Here is a 22,414-nt window from a genome sequence, read left to right on the forward strand (position 1 = left end):
TTTGTCCTTTCTATAGCAGTGGAGTAGAAGTGGAGAGAGAGTGAGTCACAGAGTGATTGCGATGCGGTCGGGATGGTTGTGTTACAAGCTGGGTTGGTGAATTCGGAGATAATTTTGTGGAGTTCTTTGCTTGGGTTTTTGCAGTTTAGGATTCGGGAGTTGTAGTGGGCCTTTTTTGTTTTCCGGATTTCGGCTTTGTACCGATACAGGTGTCGGGCTAAGGTGGTCCTGCTCTCATGGGTTTTCTCTTTATGCCATTTGCGTTCTAGGTGTTTGTATAGTCGTTTAGTGGTCTTCAGCTCAGGAGTGAACCATCTGGGGAAAGGGCCACGGCGGATTGATGGTTTGCAGGGGGGGGTGAGGCGCATCAGAGATGCGCTAAGCCATGAATCAAGGGCTTCAGGGGTGAGATGGTTGTTGAGGGGGCAGGCTGGTGGTGGAGACTGGAGGAGAACCTCGGCTAGTCTCAAACTCCATAGGCATCAGTTTACATAGTACCATACAGCACCTTCAGTGCAGTGGCACATGGAAGTCTTTCAGATTTCCCAAAGGTTTAAATACCTTCTCTTGGACAAACTACTGTTTCCAAGAGCAGTGAAGTGAAATTGACTTTACTTACATTGTAACTTTCTAGACCCAGCACACAATGGGTCTCATTCCGAGTACGGCGCTAAACAATGGCACTATTAACGCCTCGGTTGACGCCGTACCCGGACCGGCAGCGCCTTGGTGGATGGCGGAATTACCGCCCCATTCCAAGGTTGGCGGGGCGGTAATTCCCCATTCACCAAGGCTCTTCCCTATTCCCAAATGAGCCCCCATAGGGCTCAATGGGAATGGGGAAGATGCAAATAACGGTGACCGTTCATTACGGTCACCGTTATTGGCTTGGAGGCCCCTTTGCGCCCTCGACTTTAACACTTGCTCAAAGCAGGCGTTAAGGGCGAGGGTGCAAAGGGAACTCGGAGTATGGCGATAAGGGATCACCGCCACCGATCTCGTTACCGGTGGCCGCTATCCCTTACCGCTATACTCGGAATGAGGCCCAATATCTTACAACAGGGTGCTGGAGGGGTTAATTAGTATCCCCTTTGTCTAGTTTCTCATGTGTCATTTATGTTACCCTTTACTCGAATGGCTGGTGGCAGTGGTTTACTTTCAACTACCTTGGTGTGCTTTCACTGCGGGCTGCGTTCGCAGCTGCAGTGAAGCACCCAAGCGTGCCATTTTTGTCAGAATGGCCCCGGTTGTCTTTTTTCGCCATTTCTTTGTGGAAAGGTACTTCTTGAGATGTACTCTGCACGCCAAACCAGGTTTGGTCCCTTTGTTTGTTTTGTCTTTAGCAAGATTCACGAGTGAAGCCCGCCTCTGACTCCAGTATGTCTGGCGCGGGCAGGAAGTGTGGGAGGTGCCCGAAACACCCTGTGCTTAATCCCCTTGGTTACAGGAATGCACCAAAAGGTGATTGGATGACAGGCTGTCCGGCAAGGACAGCCACCCTGCTGTTTGACTGGCAGCTAGGCTGGAATGAATGGGAGAAACCTGCATAAAAGGTGTGGCTTTTTGGCTTGGAAGGCAGCCGACTGCTGGACGAAGGAATTCGAAGAAGAACTTGGACGAGATGCCTGCTGCAACTCCTGGACCGTTGGTTTGCCCAGTGAAGCCCTGCTGCTCTGCTGAAGCTCTGAATTCGCCTGTACTAGAGAAGCCCTGCAAGGACAACTTCTCCCCTGCAGTCGGTGGGACGAATCAACTCCAAAGTAAGCACGCCTGGACATCCTCTCGAAGCTGGTTGTATTTCCACTGCAGTTGGAACCTAAGAGCCAGGGATAGGAACACCAGATTGTGTGCGTTGCTTTTAATTTGGCCCAGAGCTCCAGAAAGATACTCCGGAAACCCAGGAAGCAGGACTGACCGAATCCGAGCCACCTCTACGGAGTGCTGGACCTCAGATGCAAGGAAAGCCCATCTCAAAAGCCAAGAGTCCGCAGTGGTGTTATTTGCCGAGATGTGAGCAGCTGAAACCACGAAGTGCCACTGAATAGAAGTTGGTTCTTCTGTTGCCGACCGACCAGTTGTAGTGCAGGTGTCCTCCAGATGTCCTCCCTCTTGTCCCCACGACTGAGGCCCAGGAACACAGGATCTGCAGAGCTGCAATAACAGTAGCCAGCTGGAACCATTTCTTCTAAGGAAAGGTACTGTACAGTCTAAGAGAACTTACCTCTTGTGTAGCCTCACTTGTTCTCAGTGGAGACTTGTCTTGGTTGCTTCTGTAGAATCGCTAACAGCTTCTTCACCTCACAAGCCTAAAAAGCTTGAGGCCTACTTTGATTTCTTCTTTTCTACAAAGACTTCTAAAACATTGTGCAAGACTTAACTACCTGCAAGAGTTGCTTCAGCTCACCTAGACTTTTGCCCAATTCACTTTGGCCTGGTCTGGCTCCCTAAATGACTATTCTTCCCCATGACTCTGGTCTTCCTTCCAGGAAGAGGTTAACTTACTTTGAGTTGAGGGTTACGAAAATTACTCACCTGCTTCAGAATATTTATGAGATCTTATGTTATTATAATAACCTTTTTCTTTGACAAATTATTGTTCTAAATGCAACAGTGATATATTAATGTCCACAGTGTCCTTGTTATTTAAGTCACCTGAGAGGATAGGAAGTGTGTGCGCCATCCCAAATGGGTATAAAGAGTTTATCTGACTACTCGTCACTGTGAATCTCTGTGTAACTCCACTACTGCTCACATTGACTCCGCTTGAGCTGCACATCAAGCTACCAACCTGTGTAGTACTTATACCAAAGGTTGGGTTCCTATTGCCAGGAGGTCAAGGTTGTTGTAGTGCACCAAAGGGGACTGCATACAATCCTGCCTAACACGTTTTGTTATGGGTACTCGTGCCCAAAAAGAACCAACTATAGTGACATTACAAATCACTAGATGGCAATGAATGCATATCAATTCTAGAAAATTGAAAATTACACAACATGGCTATTACCAGGATGCATTTTTCCGACATCCAATCTATATCAAGGTTGTTAAACTGTGCTCATTGAAATGTGGAGGGCTGAACAGACATTCATAATGAGGAGGGCAGCACAGCCAATCAGAATGTTGATGATGTGATGGCCAATGAGTTATCAGAAAGGAGTCCCCCCCCCCCCTAATGGTCAACCTGTTCTGAAATATGGGTATTGGCAGAAAAGGTCACCAGAAAAGTTTCAAAGGGAAATATGGCTGCATCTTTTTTGCAGTTATTTCTCAAATTTTGAGGACAGTAAGAAATATAGATGTAGGGGATGGTAAGGGCGAATAGTTAAGGTGGGGGGTAGAGGAGTCATTTCTCGCACATCCGAAATTCCAGATGCACAATGAGCATTCACAGACCTGCAGGATCGAGGCCTAAACTGGGCGGGGTGACATTGCTGCTATAATCATGTGCTAATACCATAATTACATTTCAAGCTAGCCAATAGTGCTACAAGGTGTCCTATGACCTCCGCAAGTTCCCACGTCTACGGTTCAGGACAATTAAGTCTTATAGATGAAGGGGTCATGACCGTGGGATAATGAACTACCCCCGACCTGCTCCCTACTCAACCCCCCCGCCTGCCCAAGTCCTTGTCAGAGGTAAAGCCCATGGCTATAAGGTGAAGAGTCATTTTAAGTGATCAGTGTACCTTTGAAGATTGAAAAGGCTAATAAAACGTTATTTTTCCATCTTGAAGGGAAAGTGAATGATTTAAGGCTGCTGCTCAAGTCAGATTTTTTAACAGTTTACATTCCCAAAAGAAGTACATTTCAAAGCAAGTGGAATAAGCGCACCTTTAAATAATCCATATTTGTTTAACATTCCACAAGCTCAAAATGACTGCCCCAAGACAATACCTTAACCCTACAGCCATAGACGAGATACCCAGAGTAAGATAGGAAAGAAGGCGGGCTGGACGGATTAGGGGTAGCCAACGGTGGTAAGAAGGGAGGTGGTGGTTCAAAGGCAACAATCTCGACTCCAGTCAAACTGGGCACCATCACATTAAGTTTCCAATAGGAACCCCAGATAAGTCATAGTCCACAAGTGTATCCTTCCACCGGTCAGAGACTACCCTCGCCAAGAGGGTAATAGACTGTGGAGCCAGCCTTCCCAGGAGGGTTTAGCGTCACTCTTCCAGTGGATTAGTGTTACTTTATTGGCCACAAGGAGGGCTCTTCAAAAATATTTCAGTTTGTCAAGTCTAAATGTTTAGAATGATGTGTACAATCTATAATAGACTGCATTCTGGGAATTTCGATTGGTTGTGAGGCTTTCAATGCAGTGCATTTGTTCATTACCGTCATTGGCCTTGTCAATAGCCACTGCTAAGCAACTATTTACTACATAAAAAATAACTTTCTGAACTTATAGCTCAGAAGACAAGATGGAAAATTAAAAATGAATGCAGTTTATAGGGATGAGGTACACCATCTATAATGAATGCCCCACATGACACTGTAGTGTCAGGATCCAACAAGTTATCGCTTACTTTTGGGTCAGCAAAGAGTTTCATTATGCACCCATTTATATATTTTTTGACAACTCAATGCTCAGTGAAATAGCTTGATATTAACGCTTAATTAAAAACAATGACATTCTCTGTACTCATTCAAATAAATAATTATTGGCGCTAAACGAATGTTCAAGTGCATGCATTGTTTTTCTAACTGCGTGTAGACTAAGGGACCAGAACAGGGTCAGATAAACATCTGCAAAAATGTTAACAAAAAAAAAGTGTTGCGTCCAAAAAGCGGCAAAAAATGGAAGTGGCACGAGATGGCAGATGCTGCATTTAGCAAAAAGAAAAAAAAAGAAATAAAAAGCCCACGGAAGCATACAAATGGAACAAGTTACTTACAGGTAACTGTTGTTCTCCAGCATGGGTCTGGCATGAATTCACATCCTCATGAATATTCCCCGTCGTCAGGCTGGGAATCCTCAGTAAAGAAAAAATCAGTATTAGTTTTGTTTCTGATCTGTCTTTCTTAGTAGTAACCAATCACTGATCTCTGGGTCACACTGCCCACAGCCAATGACTGCCCTCTCCCCTAAGCCCCTCCCCCGGCAGCCATCCTCAGATTTGGTAGCACGTAAAGTGGCAGTATGACCAAGTGAAGAGCCGCTGAGGGGAAGGAGGGAGGGTTCGCATGCAAATCCATGCCAGACCCATGCTGGAGAACAACAGTTACAGGTAAGCAACTTGTTCCTTCTCCAGCATGGGATCTGGGCATGGATTCACATGTTCATGAATATAAGAATACATAGCAGTATACACATGCACAACCACGAGAGGTGGCAACAGGCTCAACATTAAGCAATACAATAACTCAACATTAAGCATCTCTTACCTCCTCACCAGGCTCACCTTAAGCGAACCGGTTGCGCAGCACTGCTTGGCCGACCCTGGACTCCTCCCTGGAGTCCCGATCGACGCAGTAGAATCTTGTGAAGGTGTGTGTCGACCTCCACGTAGCAGCCCTGCAGATGTCCAGCAGGGGCCCACCAGACAGGAACGCCGTTGTAGCAGCGATCGCTCTGGTCGAATGGGCTCTCGGACGGCCAGGCAGCGGTCGGTTTGCCAACGGGTGACAGTGCATGATGCACCCGGAGAGCCATCTGGAAATGGAAGCCTTTGTGAGAGCCTTCCCTTGATTCACAGGTCCAAAGTTCACAAACAGCTGTGATGTCTTCCGAAAACTCTTTGTGCGGTCCACGTAGAACTTCAGCGCTCTAGCTACGTCCAGCGAGTGCAGAGTCCTCCCGGCCTGCGACGAATGCGACGGGAAGAAAACTGGCAACACCACGGGCTCGTTGAGGTGGAAGTCCGACGGCACCTTGGGCATAAAGGAGGGGTGCGTCCTCAGCACCACCCTTGTGTCGTGAAAAGTCAAGTATGGAGGCTTGCAAGATAGGGCCTCGACCTCTCCCACTCGTCGTGCGGAGGTGATGGCCACGAGAAATGCTGTCTTCCACGACAGGAACTTCAACGGCGCGGAATGCATAGGCTCGTTTGCCCCCGCCCCCCCCACACCCCATGAGCCTGGTCGGCACCACGTTGAGCTCCCACGCCGGGGCAGGGGCCTTCACCGGCAGGAACGATCGGAATAGTCCCTTCATAAATTCCTTCACCAGGCGATGAGACCACAAGGACGCCTGCCCTGTAGTTCTGGTGTATCGGAGATGGCAGCCAGATGTATCTTGATGGAGGCGTGAGCCAGTCCAGCTTTGGCCAACGACTGTGGGTACAGCAATACTTGAGGGGCCGTAATCCGTAGAGGGTTAATCTTCTGTGCACGGCCCCAGACAGAGAACCTCTTCCACTTATGTCCATAGCACTTGAGAGTTGAGGAAGCCCTGGCTTTTGCAAGAACCTCTCTGCAGTCAGCCGGGATATCGTATCCTCCAAACTCTAGTGCTGCAGGAGCCAGGCCTGCAAGTTCGGCGACTCCGGGTCGTGATGAAGAATGGCGCCTCCTTCTCTGGAGAGAAGATCCACGTCCGTCGCCAGCTTGATAGGTGGGGACGTTGACAAGTCCAGAAGGTCCAGTAACCAGATCTGTCTCGGCCACGCTTGTGTGACGAGGATCATCCTGCACCTGGACCTCTTGAGCTGGTTGATGAGACCGAGCAGCAAGGACAACGGAGGGAACATGTACAGGAACAGGCAGTCCCAAAGGAACGAGAAAGCATCGCCCATGCTCCTCGGCTGTGTGAACCTCCTGGTGAACCTCTGGCACTTTTGTCGCCATCACGAACAGGTCGATGGGGTTTGCCCCATCGTTGAAAGAGCCGATCCACCTGGTCCTGGCATAGTTCCCACTCGTGGCACGAGTGCAGCTCCCTGCTGAGTGAGTCGGCAATGGTGTTTTTTATTCCTGGCAGGTGGAAGGGAACCAGAAACATCCGCTGGGCGAAAGCCCAGTGCCACAGAGCCTGGGCCTCCTTGGCTAGGGCTGGGGATCTGGAGCCTCCCTGATTCCGGATGTAGAACATTGTGGTGGTGTTGTCGGTGAAGATCCTCACCACTTTGTCCTTGAGGGACGGAAGGAACGATTTGACCGCCCAGAACACAGCTCGTAGCTCCAGGATGTTGATGTGGAGAGACCTCTCCTCCGGGAGCCAGAGGCCTCTTGCGTGGAGATCTCCGGTGTGGGCCCCCCCATCCCTTGGGCCCCCCCATCCCTCCAGGGAGGCGTCCGTCGCCATCGTCTCCTGATACGCCGGGGTCTGAAAGTCCGTGCCTGCCATGAGGTACGCACTGGTACCCCACCATAGCATCGCCCGACGGAACTCCTCGTCAAGCGGGATCCTGTCTTCGAAGCTGCCCGCCGCTTGAATCCAGCAGGCGTCGAGGAACTCTTGTAGCGGACACATCCAAAGTCTGCAAAGGGGCACAAGGTAGATGCATGAGGACATCATCCCGAGGAGGGACTTGATGGACCTCACCCTGGCCACGTCTGTGGCTAACATGCGTTGCACCTTGCCCAAAATGGCCTTCGTCCTTTCTTCCGACGGAGATGCCAATCGCTCCTCTGTATCGAGCTTCGCTCCCAAAAACAGTGCCACCTGCAAAGGAACCAGGTGGGATTTGGGGTAGTTGATGCGAATCCCAGTTTCGGGAGCAGGCGGACGGTCCTCGCCGTGTGTTCTACGGCGAGTTCTCTTGACCTTGCACGGATTAGCCAGTTGTCCAGGTAGGGGTAGACGTGGATCCCCTGCAGGCGCAGCCGCGCCGCCACTGGAGCGAGGCACTTGGTGAAGACCCTGGATGCCGACTTCAATCCCAACGGTAGGGCTCTGAATTGATAGTGACGCCCCTGGACTACGAATCTGAGGAACTTTGTGTCCTTTTAGAATGGGGATGTGGAAGTAAGCATCCTCCAGATCCGACGACGATAGGAAGTCGCCCTCCTCCAGCTGTCCCAGGGCGACAGTCCTGAATTTCTGTGCCTTGATGTACTTGTTTAACCGACGCAGGTCCAGGATGGGGCGCCAACCGCCTGTCTTCTTTCTGACGAGGAAGTACCTTGAGTATACTCGGAGCCCCGGAGCCTCTTGGGGACGAGCTCGATGGCACCTTTCTTGAGCATCGCCCTTACCTCCAACAGCAGTTGAGGTACGTGATTCACCTTCCTGGCCACGGAGGGAATTGCGAGGTCACTTTTGAAATTCTAGCGAGTGTCCGCAGGCCAGGGTGTCAAGCACCCAACGGTCGGTGGAGATGGACTCCCACACGCTGATGAACTTCGTCAGCCGGCCTCCCACTGGGGTGCTTCGGTGGGGGCCCGACGCTACGGCCGGTTCAGTCCTGCTTGGAAGAGGCCTTGCCGCCTTGGCCTCGACGACGACGGCAAGACCCTCCTTGCTTGCGGCGGCCTCTGTAAGCCTCCTAGGACGAGGAGCGGGCCGCCTGGCGGTACGTAGAAGAGCCACCGATTGATCCCTTGGAGGCTCCCCGTCTGCCTCCGGAGCTCCGAAACGGCCGCCGTTGCTGAAGGACTCCTAGGCCTCGGGCTGTCTGTCAGTCTTGATGGCCTGGAGGGACTCATCCACCGTCTTCCCAAACAGGTTTTTGCCATCGAACGGCATGTCCAACACTCTGGTCTGAACGTCCTGGTGAAAGTCCGTCGCCTTGAGCCATCCTCGTCCAAGGCAAACCCTGTTGCCCAGCTGGCGAAATCTGGTATCGGCAATGTCCGTTGCCACCGTTATGGCGTGATCCGAACCCACATCACCTTCCTGCAGAATCTGTAGGGCCTCCATCCTCTTGTCGTCCGGGAGTTATCTTGAACCAAAGCTCCCTGTCATAACGGGCCACAATCGCTAAGGCATTGGCCGCCTTAATCGTCGTTGCCACCGACGAGATGACTCGTCCCATGGAGTCCAACTTCTTGCCCTCGCTGTCCGGCGGGGAAGTGGCAGTTCAAGCCGCCGCACCCGCCGCTTTCTTCTTGGCTGCTGCCGAGATGACCGAGTCCGGCATAGGCTGGGCCCGGAGGCACAAGGGGGCAGCATCGGGGACCCGGTACTACTTCTCGTACCTGTCCCTTTTGGCGGGTGTCGTGGAAGGGTTCTTCAGGATAGCCAGCCCCTCGTTCCAGATGTCGAGTAACGGTACCGCGAGGACCGTCTTTCTCTTGGCCTCCCGTCGTTGGTAAAGAAAGCCTTCCTTTTTCTGTTTCTCAGGGCGGAGCTGGAAGAGCTCAGATGCCCTGGCTATCATGGTGTGGAAAGAGCCAATTTCATCGGGCGTAGAGGCCCGAGGGGGAATGGGGGTGGGTGATGAAGGAATGTCCGTTGTTTCATTGCCGCCGTTGTCCGTCCCCGTCGCTGTATCTGTCACCGTATCATCCCGAGGTTCCGGCGAGGGGGATGAGGGGTCCACATGCCTCGTGGGCACGAAGGGTGGTGCGGGGTGGACTCTCCTCCGCTTGTTCGGAGGGCTACCCGACGGTCCTGGATCCTCCATCAGGGTCTGTGGTAACCTCGTCCTCATCTCAGTACATAAGGATTGGATCGCCAACAAAATGGCCGCCGAACTATCCTGGGGCTCGGGCAATGGCTGCGACGGGCGGGATGGCTGCTCCACTGGGCCCTCGTCGTTGCTATCTTCGATCACATCAGCAGGAACCTTCCCCTGGGATCGAACCTTCTCGAACCTATCGTTGAGGCCTTCAAACCTCTCGTTGAGGCCTTTCACGGTTTCCACCGGATCCTCCTCGCAGGATGAATCCGAGTCCGTAATGGCCACCGCCCCCTGCCCTCTTTCCACCGGGGTCTTCATAGGGGGTCTTAACGATGGGCTTGAAAGTAGATTCCCTGTGCGGTGGCAGGGAAACTCTGGGCCCCGAGGCCGCCTCCACTGGCGTAGTCTCTGCCGGCTTCGCCAGGGCCGCTGCGACAACCTCAATAGAGGCCTTTGCCGAGTGGATCAAGGCCCTCACCACCTTAAGCGCGTCCTGGGCCTTTGCTTTGGGGGGAGGGTCATCACCTCGCTCCCCCTCGACTCTCTTTGAGATCGACAAGGGCCTCTCCAGAAGCTTACCCGGGTTCTCGGACTTACTCTTCCCCGAACCAGACCGCTGGCTCATGGTTGATCGTGCCGGGGACGTCGCGCCCTGCTTGGCAGCCGAAGAGCCCGACCTTTCGGCACTCCCGGTGCCCACAGACACGCGATGCTTGGCCTTCTGTTGGGCCCCTGTCGCCAGGGCGCCCTCACAGGACTTAGAAGACCGCTCCGACTTTTTCTTCGCCTTCTCACCTGCTGTGCCCTTCTCCAGCAAGGCAGCGAGGCGGAAACGACAATCTTGCCTGGTCCGTTCCGACAGGTTCTTGCAGAACGCACAGTCCTTCTCCAAGTGAGTCTTGTCCCCATGAAGGCAATAGGGACATCTCGAATGCTCGTCATCCTTGAAAACATTTTGCAATCCGCATCCCGGGCAGCTCCTGAACAGCTTGGATCCTGGCGTGGAGCTTCCCTTGTTCTGGGCCATGTCCGTTGAGGTAGGCCTCAGATCTTCTGGAATCCTCCAAGAAGCGTAACTCGACAAAAACGTCACCCTTTAGGGGCGTAGAAGAATTCCGAAACGGGTCCCCGTTATTGGAAGTAGAAACGGTGGAGCTTGAGGCTCGATTAAACCGAAAAAATGAGAAAATCTCCTGAAAAAGCGTGAAAACGCAGTAAAAGCTCGAGAGCTAAAGCACGAGGACTCCCAACACTTGAACATGCGGTAAAAATCTGAGGATGGCTGCCAGGGGAGGGGCTTTAGGGAGAGGGCAGTCATTGGCTGGGGGCAGTATGAACCAGAGATCAGTGATTGGTTACTACTAAGAAAGACCAGAAACGAAACTGATACTGATTTTTTCTTTACCGAGGATTCCTAGCCTGACGAGGAATATTCATGAGCATGTGAATCCATGCCAGACCCCATGCTGGAGAACTGCAGATTGCAGAGGTTTCTTTGCACAAAGGACAGGATCTGTAGGCCAATCTAAAATGGAAGCTAAAAAGTGAGATGTTCATGGTGTCCTCTTTTATAAGGCGACTACACAAAATGCCGAGTCAGCCGTTTCTTCCGTCAGCAATTTCTTTTTTACATATTGGATGTTAGACCAAGGCGAAACCCAACCATATAAACCAGGAGCTACAGAAAACCACCTCCACTTTCATTGTCCAAACAAGTATGACCCGATTATTATGTGCACAATGTTCTACATGCGAGAGTTAAAGATTTGAACCATTGCAAACCTTTTTCTGAATGAGCAACCAAAATGTATCTTCGCAAAAACTACTGAAGCATCTAATCCTAAAAACAAAAGGGATGCACAGTTTACGTAGTTCAAACAAAAGAGGGTAGAACTCCAGGACAAAGCTAGGTAAAGTGCTAAACTATAGAGAAAAGGTATCACGCAAATATAATTCGTTGTCTATCGTTTGCAAACCTGTCCTAGAATCAACTCGTCCAAGAATGAGCTGAACCAAGACATGCAGATGTGCAGCTCTTTGAGATAGTACCCGTTGTCCGTATCCTGATAGGATAGTTAAATCTGCATTAACCTCATTTGGCCTCTATTATGTGAGCGACATGGAAGCAAGGTGCCATCGACACTGGAGTTCTCTGGAACAACTATCCTATTGCAGACACCTTGGCAAAGGTACATCCGCTTGAAGGGTAGGAGTTTTGCCAAAGGAAAAAAGGGATGCCCATTCAAAAATCAGAATCACACTAATGCACAGCATAGCACCAAAATGTACTAAAGGGAGCCGCTATGCTGATATGTAGCAGGCATAAGGATGGAAAGGCAGCCCAGCAATATTACGATATATGGTAGAAGAGCATCTTGGATTAAGTTTGTGTGCAGACATTGGTCCCATTATTATTAATGCTCTTCTCTACAGTATTACCATTTTCATTTTCTTTCCAAATAGGCGTTTGCATGGACGTTTCCACCCTTTCCTCTTTTGAATTAACACCGTTTTTCAAAAGTCGCCTAATGTCATTACGATAGAAAAATATGTGTGACAAACTATAGGATTTTTTTTCATCAATCTTCGTCTTTGCAGACAAAATAGTAGGAATAAAGCCCTTGCACGGGGACAAGCTGTATGGCTTCCGTTTGAAAAAAAACATTTCTAAAAATACCCCAGAGCCTCTGAATTTGTGGTTTGGTGGGATGGAGGGACAGGTGTCAGGGGATCAAATGGAATATTAATGGAAAAACCAGAGATCCAAAAGAGCTCAGTGCACCAGATAAGAATGAAATATTGTATGCTCTAAATTTAGAAGTTGCCAGTAAACGAGATTTTTCTGGAATAGAAAAGGTAGTTCTCATATCTCAGAAAGAAGGATGTATTTTTAGGCAAGTAAAACTATATTCCAACTTTTATTTAAAGTTTTCTTGCAGTAAAAACTTACTACATAACTAGAAATTCGCGTAATTAGAAGCATTTTTATCAAAGCACATTAGCATCAGGCAGCACTAAATCGAGGGCCTTTTTTGTGGCACGCGCTTGCTCAGGCACCGATCTGAATACATCCCTTCAGCAATACAGGCGACAAAGGGGCACTTTGCTGTCCCAATTTCATTAAGTGAAATAGGCAGGTACAGCACTTCTTTGGAGCACCACGTGGAAAACGTATCTAAGCCAAGCCATTGAATTACGAACCCCCATTTATTTTTAACTATGGTTGGCGTATGTCAAATATTCCAAATTATTAGTGATATGGACTCTTATGGAAAAGCACCCACTTCTCAATCATCAAAACATTGCCCCCTTTTTGTCAAAATGAAGGCTTCTGAGAAGCATTCCAGTATGGGGACTCGACGATTAAACCGACAACCAGTGGCATTCTAGTGGCCACTATTGTCCAAAAAGGTTTCACGGTTGCAAGTTATCCCACCCTGGACTGCCCATAGTTTGTAATGGTGCCAGTCTGGGCAATACAAACACCTGAGAAACAATACTTATTCAGACTTGCTAGTATGTCCTCTATCGAGATAATCTGTGGGAATTGGCTTCAAGACAAAAGAGGGACCCAAAGCCTGCAACTTTAGAAATAAATTATCGGAATGGATGGCTTTCGGTGGTGACAACAATTACTTTGGTTAGGAATGAAAGAATTAGTTACTTGGCGATTTGTAAAAGTTCAACATTCCATCAATTTGGCATACAATGAAATGCGCTACAGAGCATTCTGCACTATGAAACACCCTGTGTTCTTGCAGTCTGATCATCTCCGCCAACACCCTCTGGTTCATGATAGAAATGATTATACTTTGAAAGCACTCTGTGCAAGGTCACCTTATTTCACGAAAGTATTTTCAAAAAGGTCTCTTCTCGATTAGTCAGGAGACTTAAGGACTTCAGATCTCTGCTTATCTACAGCTATAGGCACTTGTTGGCCTACTCCCGGTCATCAATACTTCAGGGACGAGTGGGCTTGCTTTGTTTTTTAAACAAGCAGAACTATTTTGGCTAAAATTTCCACTAAACCACATCGCACCATGCTACATTGGAACCCATTTATTTTATTGTGTAGTGCCACAGCCTCTAAATGAACACTGGCATGAATAACTGCTCTATGAATGCAATGTCCACTTATACGGTGTCATGATAATCATTACTCGACCATACACCACCAAAACAGAACGAGGCAAATTAAATATTGATGTGGCAAAAAGTAGAGCTGAAGAACAACTTACCTAATACACCACTACTATCGATGGGGTACTCAAGGATTGAAGTAGCTGGTGCCAGTGTATAAGGGTAATCATAGGGCGTGTAGATTAAACCACCTTCAGGTCCTTGAGGAACTAGTGCAGTTGGATGAGGAGTTCCATTTGGCATGACAGCAGTCTGTATTTGTCTGATCAAAGGCATTAAGGTAGGGCCAGCAGGCGTAGGAGTACGCATGCCAGCTGGTGGGAGAACAGGCGCAGGCCCAGTAATGATCCTTGGGGCCTGGCCGGTGGCTGCAAGAGAAAAGGCAAGGGCTGCTACAGTAAGCAAGGAAATGCAGAAGGAGGTACAGAGACAGCAGTACAGCAGTATAACATTTTGGAAGGCATGGGGGAAAAAGAAAGGAGGGAGAAGCAAAGAAAAAGGAAAAATGAAGGAAAATCATTAGTTCATGCGCTGATAACACCAAGTGCAAAGCTCAACATATACGAAAACAGCTTAACCATTTACCAGTGTGATTAAAAACATGCACAGATAAAACATGCCAACATGGTGAAGTGCATTGAGTGATTTGAAACGGATTACAAGGCACAAGCTGACCAATAAACGGCACAGTTTGACTTCCGTTTTGGCAGGCATTACTACAGTGTCAAAATAAATGTTAAAGTGCCCAGAAACACTCATCCAATTACGCAGCATTTATAATTTTTAGCAAAGAATTAACAAGTGTAAAGTTAAATATGCATGCCAGACACGGTTTATAAGCGTATTCCAATGTAAACCTGCAAGCAAATTATCAATTGGTTTGTATTCAGAGTAGAGTGATTTTCTTGGGGAGAAGCAGGAGACCTTTAAGCTGGTTCAAGGTGCGGCTCGAGCCTGGTCTCGCGATTAATCTCAACCTGCAGCCTTTTGCTTCTGGATAGACACTTGTTCACAGGATTCTCCGAGAAAAAGGAGTCCGATCTTCTAGGACCGTCATTAATGCTGTGAATGGCAAATGACGGCCAACAGATCCGTCTTTCAGTCCGTGCACTGTGTTCTGAAGCGGACCCAAGTATGAACTATCATACTGATATACGAGGCTAAGCAAATAGAACACCAACATTACTGTCACCTGGCTGAACAGGATTACGCACACATTAGAGCCAACAGGCTGAAGCAAAACACTGTGGCTGACGGTGTTTAAAGGTGAATCCATGCAAGTACAGATCATGGTAAATACCTCGGCAGAGACCACTGAAATGCTTTGTAGAAAAGCATATACAGGGGAGTTAATGTTCAACATGCCTTTAAGACCTACCACTGCCCGCCCCCCCCCACCCTTCCCAAGGAAGAGCAGACCTTAGAGCCATCTATCCCATTGAAGGGAGAGACACAAAGCTTAGCTTAATGCTTTATTCAAAGTAGAACACCAGACTGACGGCCAGGAAGGCACTTATTTTAAAACATCTGAAAGAGAAAACAATTGCAGTGCCTCAATATTAGTCACAGTTCAGATTGGATCATAGCATTTAAGATGCGAACGATATTCTACAAACACAGGTAAGAGGACACCAGAATGCCAAAAGGCATGCAAGTTCTCCTGCAGAAAAACAAAGCGAACCTTTGAATCTCCTCTGAATACAAGTGCCAATTGATCAAGGGGATATTCATTCTTTGTAAGCCCTGATCAGAGCTCACAAAATGTTGAAAATAAAAATTAACTCAGTGAACCATTTCAACACCACCGAAACAAAACGAAACATGAATAAACAGGGTGCATCACTAAAGGGAATCAGTGAACCCTTTAAATCAAACAACGCAATCACTGAAAAATGATTAAAACGTGCAAGAGGCTTAAGGAAAAAAACGCAAAATAAAAAATCAGTGATTCGCGCCTCCAGATAAGAAATCAAAGTCAAAGGTACATTCTACATTTCTAAAAAAGAAAATGACAGTATGTTCTAAACACCATTGCTTCCAATTATCCAGCGAGTACTATTTTGCATGATGACCCCGTAAGGCAAGCTATACCCTTTTTAAGCCCAGATTTTTAAAAATCCCATGAGATTGCCCTTCAAAAAGAACCGTTCGATCTGCAAAATATGCCTTTACAAGAACTTTCAGTGCTCTTCAAAAGTGAAAAAGATCCCGTCCTCTCAAAATCCTGGGCAGAACACAGGTTTCTGTATTTACAGGATTCTGAATGAAGCTAGACATTACTTTTAATTAAAAAAAAAGGCTTCTAAAACCATAACAGTAATAGGCTTTATCCGTTAATACTTCTTAATTTATGAAAACTGGTAGTTTATTCATCTATGATACTTTGAAAGGATTGGCACAAAAAAAAAACTAAAGGGCTGATCATACTGTTACAAGACGGTGACCACTCTTACGTGATTTAATGTTAGCGTCTCTGTAGGTGCCATTAAGAATTGCTAACTCCATTAACTGCATCTTCTTAAGGCTGTCCTCTCCTTCTGCCTAAAAGAACAAAAAAGTCAAATTAAGGGTGCATATAAGCATGGCAAGTCACACAATGTAAAGGCACAATGGGTGCTTTTCGAAATAAAAGTATATATAATCTAACATTTAAACAAATTAAGACTTCCCTGGCAACAGTCCTGATTTAGAAATATTTTCAAGTGGAAAAATACCACCATTAATGGGGCATGGAATGGGATTTTTTTTAGGCAGGTGTTCGGAATCCCACAATGTCCACTATCTGAAAGTAAACCGTGTACTATTATTCTACAGGAATTCAATACACTAGCAATCCAGAAAGGCAACTGTAATGACCTACAAATAACCTGATTCCAGTGGCAGCAGCATTTAAACGCATGTCCATCAGCTCAGAATCGTGCATCATCTTTTCAGGTTAATACAGGAACGAGCAAAGCGAGAGCCTTAGTAGCCCAGGGGGTTACCAGACCAGTAACGCCACCAACGTGTTCGCCCGTTTCTCATCTCAGGATACAAATGCAAATCAATATGGCGGCCATGGATCGGGGAGAAGGGACATTTCAACTTTTCATGGCAGCCATTGCTGGATCGGGGATGTGTCAGGAACACCAGTGTTCCCAGCGCCTAAGAGGGACGTAGAAGTGCAAGGTATCTAGGGGCGGTAGGGGGGTGTTGGAAATATGGAAAGGGGGTGGGGTAAGGGGCAGGGGAGCGCACTTGCCTTCAACCAGACGAGGGACGATGGCGGCATCCCACTCTGAGCGGGGTCTTTACCAGGGTTGATTGGGAGCCTCCTCATAGGCTGTGAGGCGGCCACACCGACTCGCTGGTACTAATGCTTATGAAGGATATTATACAAAACACAAATACCAAACGTTCAAAAAGCTGGATAGCAAAGTTTGTTATGGAGCAACCTGGTGGGTGCCACAGCTAATCTGCTTGCTACAAATATGGGCTATACTACTGATCCAAGCCCATATTTCCAAGCAACTAGAGGACTGCGGACAACCATACACATTTGTTTCTTTGATGCCTACAGCAATTCTGTTCCCCTGCCCTTCTATCCCCCCCGCACCTCCCAATACACTTAACCATTGCATTCACCTTCAAAACTCTTAACTCTGGCTCCTAGCCTCTGCCGACATGCCGTAGAAATGGCAGAGGCAGCAGACCACCTGCTCACGACGAGCGACAGGATCTCCGCCAGCAGAGTTGCTCTGCCAATCTGTGGGGGAGGAGAGGAAGGTACCAGTAGGCGGTACAAGGAGGCGTTTTGAGTACAGCTTCCTCCGGTAGGCCTTCAGAATCGGAGGAGCAGGCTGGGGAAGCGCTGTCTGCGCTGGGGCCTGTGGCACTGGGGTCATAGGAGGAATGACTATGGGTGCCGGTGGGGTGACTTGAGGGAGCATGTCCATAATGGCATTCCGGAGGATGGCCCCCATCTGGGGAGTTCGCATCAGTCCTAGGAACCTTTCAAAGAACATGTCTTCGGAGGCTGAAGAGGTGGCAGGTGATATTAACTGAGTGGTCAAGGACAGCTGGTGCAGGGGCACACACTGCCTGGGGTGCCCTCGCTGCTGATGGATAAACTGTAGGCCACGCACCTGGCTGACACCAGTCCCACCTTGTGACTCTTTCCTCCACCCACTCCACCAGAGGTGGTATTGGATGAGCACCATCTTGTCCAGCGCGGCAGCGATTTAGACGAGCTGCGTGCCAAAGTCGTGGTGCCTGGCTCGCTGGAACCAGCCCCGTCCAAGACGCTTGTTGGAACAAAAGGCCTATCCTGCACCTAAGGCCGTGACTTGGAAGGTGAATTGTCTCGGCAGAGCTGCCGTTAGTGCAAGGCGCCCCCTCATACATGATGCCGGTACTAGGTTGTTGCCCCCCGGGAGTAACCCTGATAAGAGAACCTTGCAGTCCCTCAGCATTGACACTGGAAAGGATCCGGAGACCCCTCGGCCGTGAGCTGGACTAGCCTCAGTACGTGTTCTGGTACTAGGACGTGGCCCCTCAGGTGAAGACATGGTAAAAGAACATTCCGGTCCCTCAGCACTGTCACTGGGAGTATCCACTGACCCTCGGCCTACCGGCCGTAAGCTGATTTAGCCTCGGTACCTGTGCTGGTATGATAACCTGAGCGGTTCCTCCCACCCGGGCGAGTCCTTTGAGGAAGTCTCCCTTGTGGGGTGCGCTGGAGAATAGTGGCCCCTACCCTGGGCCTGGATCGAGGATTGTCCTTCCGGTCCTCAGGAGGCGATCTCTGGAAGAGCTCCCTCCACCTGGCTAGTCTGTTTGCAGAGACCTTGAGGAAAGCGTGTTGCACGCGGTACTAGCTTGCCAGCGGTGGTCAAGGCCAAGGCAACGTAGGCAGAGGGTGTGGGGGTCTGAAGTTGGAAAGAGCCCGTTGCAGGATGGACACCTGCTCAACCCTGTAGAAGTTGAGACGCGCCGGGGAGGAGCGCAATGCCTGAGGACCGAGTACCTGAATGATAAAAAGACAAAGACAGAAGAGAAGAAGTATCCGCACGTGGAATTACATGTCCGAAGCCAAACCCAGGAGCGCTGGTGAAAATCGACCAGTTCCCATCGATGAGGAAAAGGGTACTGAGGAGTGGCGCCGGTGGGCAGAGTCAGGCGAGCGCATGCTCCCAGGGCCGGGTCCCCGCAGGCCTCTAAATTTAAAGGGGAAAATGTTTTCTGGTGAAAAAGGTTCTGTCTCCCGTCTGGTGTTCTCCATTTAGATAAGAACCTATTGCAGAGAGGGAAGAGCCCCTTGCTTCTGTAATCTAAGAATGAGACGAGACATGACATTTTATACCAACGCTAGAAGAGGGTTTATGTTCTGATTGAGATCCTAATAAAAATGCAAATACTTGTTATTCTATTGCTTTCTTGTAGAGTTTCATACAGATCTGAACCTCTATAAAGTCAGGTGGATCAGGGGAAGTGGAGGCAAGGCAAAGAAATTTGTTTGACTAGTCTTTACAGAGAGCATCTCCCAGTGAGGAGCTCTCAGACTTCTCCGAGATGCAAATTGGTGCCCAAGTGGGTTGGACTGAGTTGCAAACAAATCCACTGCTGAAAACCACCATTTGAGAAACAGCATTTTTCCTTGACTACTTCAGTTCCCATTTGTGTGGAGCCAACAGTATGCTGGTTAGGCTGTCTACTAACATCTTTCCTCCCAGATGGGACGCAATCAAATAAAAATGGTTTCTGCCACAAAACAAGGGGACAGGAGCGAATTCTTCCCTACTTGTTTAAATAAAACATGACAGTAGTAATCAGAGCGTCGCGGACATGCTCTCGGACAGAATTCATTATGCTCCGAGATATGCAGAGGATATGATAACCGATTTGAAATGCTAGCCATATGCCACTGCATACCAGCATTCTCACTTTTGCAAAAGGAACCAAGTAGATGCAGGACGCCATCAAGCCTAGCAGCCTCTGAAACCACCATGCGGACAGTTTCCAACACCTCAAAGAGGGAAGTCCGCTGCTGAATTGCTCAGATTCCGTCCTGTGGAGGAAAGGTTTTGTGTAAGGTGGTATGTATGTGCTACATTCAGGAAGAAGAGCTTCACTTGAAATCGAAAGAATTATAGAGCTGAAACAAAAGACGTCAGAGGATGAATTACTTGACCCTTGTGTCTAGATGGTCAAGCACAGTTGAGTTAGGGCTATGAGCGTTAAGCATTCTGCTAGTCGAGATTCTGACGTATGCAGGAGAACTTCTCAACCAGTCTTGTTTGAGGCTGACTCGCAGGCTTCATGTCCAGCAAACTGGCAGTGGAGTCTGTAGTGCAAACTGATGCATAATGAACAATGACTGGGCACTGAAGTTCTCACGAACCTTATAGCCTCAAGTCGTTTACATTAAATAAGAGAATCCCCTGTACTGGAACTGGTGGACTTTCCACAAGCTGAATTTTCGGTCGGTTTTGCCTTCAAAGGGATTAAAATGTCTTGTGCTTCCAGAAGCAGGATGGTAAAACTAGCGAGCAAGAAAGAACATGAAAGGGATTAAGGTAAGTATCCCTAACGTCTCTCAACTATACGAAAACTATTTTGATACAAATTCTACATGAAGGTACAGATCCCGGGTACCACTAAAATAACTGCTTTCAATTATAAAACCAATCTTAGTCTAATGTCAGGCTTATTTGCTTTTTTTTTTACATTTTATAAAGTGCTTTGCAACGGGCTTCCTGGCCTTTCTATTGAGAAAGAAAACCTGTTTCATCATTTGAATATTCATTTTCATGGTTGTGGGAGCGTGACCTGTATCACTCTGCATTTAGGTACTGCCATTCAGTGTACTGGAGCATTCCTCTTTCTATTAAAGGCAGTCCCCTTTTTCTGCTAATTCTGGCAAACGTGTAGCAAGTTACTGCATAGACAAGCATCCAGTACCACAGAACAGCAAAGCTTCGACTGTTATCCTGAAGATGGCACTATTTCTTACACAGCAGCCAGACTGCAGCCATAAACGACGCCGTCAGTGATTCTGAATCATGAAACTGTGGATTATTTTCCATGGTCAGGTATGTGTGTTTAGGGCTACTCTGTGCCCACACAGCTCCATTCGCTCACGGGCAAGAACAGAGCTTTCTCCCCACTCACTCTTACCACCCTCCTCTGGCTGACAATTGATCAAATGAGGAACACTGATTCAATAGATTCCAGCTCCAGGCGTTCCCGCAGGCTCTCCGTGTTGAAGCAAAGCGAGGCTTTACTGGCGATGCCTAGGCAAGCTCAATGGGACTGCACAGTCGGTGCACGCCATCCACAACAAAGCATAGACATTTGTACGAAGCGGAAGCCGCTTTCAGCAAACATCGATAAGGTCACTTAAAGAGATTTGCATTGCTCCGCTTAAGCGATTGACAGGAGCCTCTTATCCTTCATCTCTTCCATGTGTGATGTACAATTTAAATACAGATTTAGCTTACATTAAATCTCCAAATCCGCAGATAAGAGTGTTAGAGTGTTAACACCCAAGAAGGGAAACCAAGTCCCAATGCTAGTGAGGTTTCAGGGAAAATTCAAAAGAGGTAATGAAAGTTATGTGCAGAAAACCAAGGTAATTTGTGTTTTGAATTTGGAAAAAAGAATTACAGATATTCACCAATATAGGCTTTATTTGGCATTGGGCTGAACCCCAGGAGGTTCTTAAAATGGGTCTCACGCCAAAATCAAGACGAGGCTCATTGACCCATAGCAATTAATCTCACACTGGGTGATTCTCAATTTTTCCCACTTTATTTTATATCAGGTTCATCTCATCCTGCATTTGTGTCGGTTTCTAGTCGTATCTGTTCTCCCTCCCACTCCAGTCATATTCCGTCGGCCTCTGTGTGACTCCATATTCTTTTTCTGAACTTGCCTTGGGAGAATAACATGCTGAAAGATCAGTGATTCCAACCAAAAATCACATTATAATCGCTTATTAACTTTAAATTTGATTCTGTCAAACCAATGCAACCATCTCTCAAAGACCCTCAATCAAAGGCGGATATTGGCCCGCTTTACAAAAGTAAAGTGTATAAAGGTTAGCAGGCTTTGAGAATGCCCAATATTTACAGGTAAGGCACAGACTAAATGATTTGCCAAGGATCCAACACTTTGGTTAAGCGATGAAGCTGGGATTTTCACGCACACACAGCTATGCATGGCTTTAAGGAAATTAAAATATACATATAAAAGCGGACTACTTTGTGTGTCAAACAGACATCGCAGACAAACTAAGCTTTACAAATGAGTTGTATTATTGCTTGCTTTCATTATTATAAGCGACATTCAGTAGATAACTGCAGCTGTGTGTGGGCTTTCACTCAAACATTTCATCACAATCCTAATCACTTAATTCTAAGCTCAATCAGGCCCCTACATTCCATTGCAATATGGTAGTGATTCAAAAACATGGACATACAACCTTTCAGATCTAAGAACTTGATTTCTTGCGCCTAAGATTTCGTTGGTAGGCAAGAAATGAAATCCAATTCTTAAAAATATAGCCTCCAACGTGAATCAGGAAACGTTGTGATGTTATGCGGAGTTGGATTTAAAGGGCTTACCATCTAAGGCAATATAGTGCTGGCGTGATAGCCGTTTACATTAATTAATAGTCCAAATACAGTCGGCCTGCCATATCTTCTTTACCTTAAGGGGATTATCCATCAAGAGACCCAGGGAGGCATGAACTGATGCAAACATGCTTAAACAGTTGTCGATCCAACTAT

General features: G+C 47.9%; 1 protein-coding gene across 14 annotated transcripts in view; it reads right to left on the reverse strand.

Moving 5' to 3' along the window:
* The window catches only part of QKI (QKI, KH domain containing RNA binding), a 483,284-nt gene that overhangs the window by 40,951 nt on the left and 419,919 nt on the right, over positions 1 to 22,414 (reverse strand). For 9 of the 14 annotated variants that reach the window (XR_011268110.1, XR_011268109.1, XM_069607678.1 and 6 more), the window contains 2 exons: positions 16,100 to 16,187; positions 13,745 to 14,038 (listed from right to left, as the gene is read on the reverse strand). Coding sequence is in view for 12 of the 14 variants with exons in the window: in XM_069607678.1 (XP_069463779.1) it covers positions 13,745 to 14,038; positions 16,100 to 16,187 (382 nt within the window). In the remaining 2 variants the exon portion in view is untranslated. The remainder of the gene's footprint in view (positions 1 to 13,744; positions 14,039 to 16,099; positions 16,188 to 22,414) is intronic. The other 5 variants (XM_069607677.1, XM_069607682.1, XM_069607687.1 and 2 more) reach the window with 2 other exon arrangements.

This window comes from Ambystoma mexicanum, chromosome 4q (assembly GCF_040938575.1).
Source record: "Ambystoma mexicanum isolate Mex_15411 chromosome 4q, UKY_AmexF1_1, whole genome shotgun sequence".
NCBI classification, from domain to species: domain Eukaryota; kingdom Metazoa; phylum Chordata; class Amphibia; order Caudata; family Ambystomatidae; genus Ambystoma; species Ambystoma mexicanum.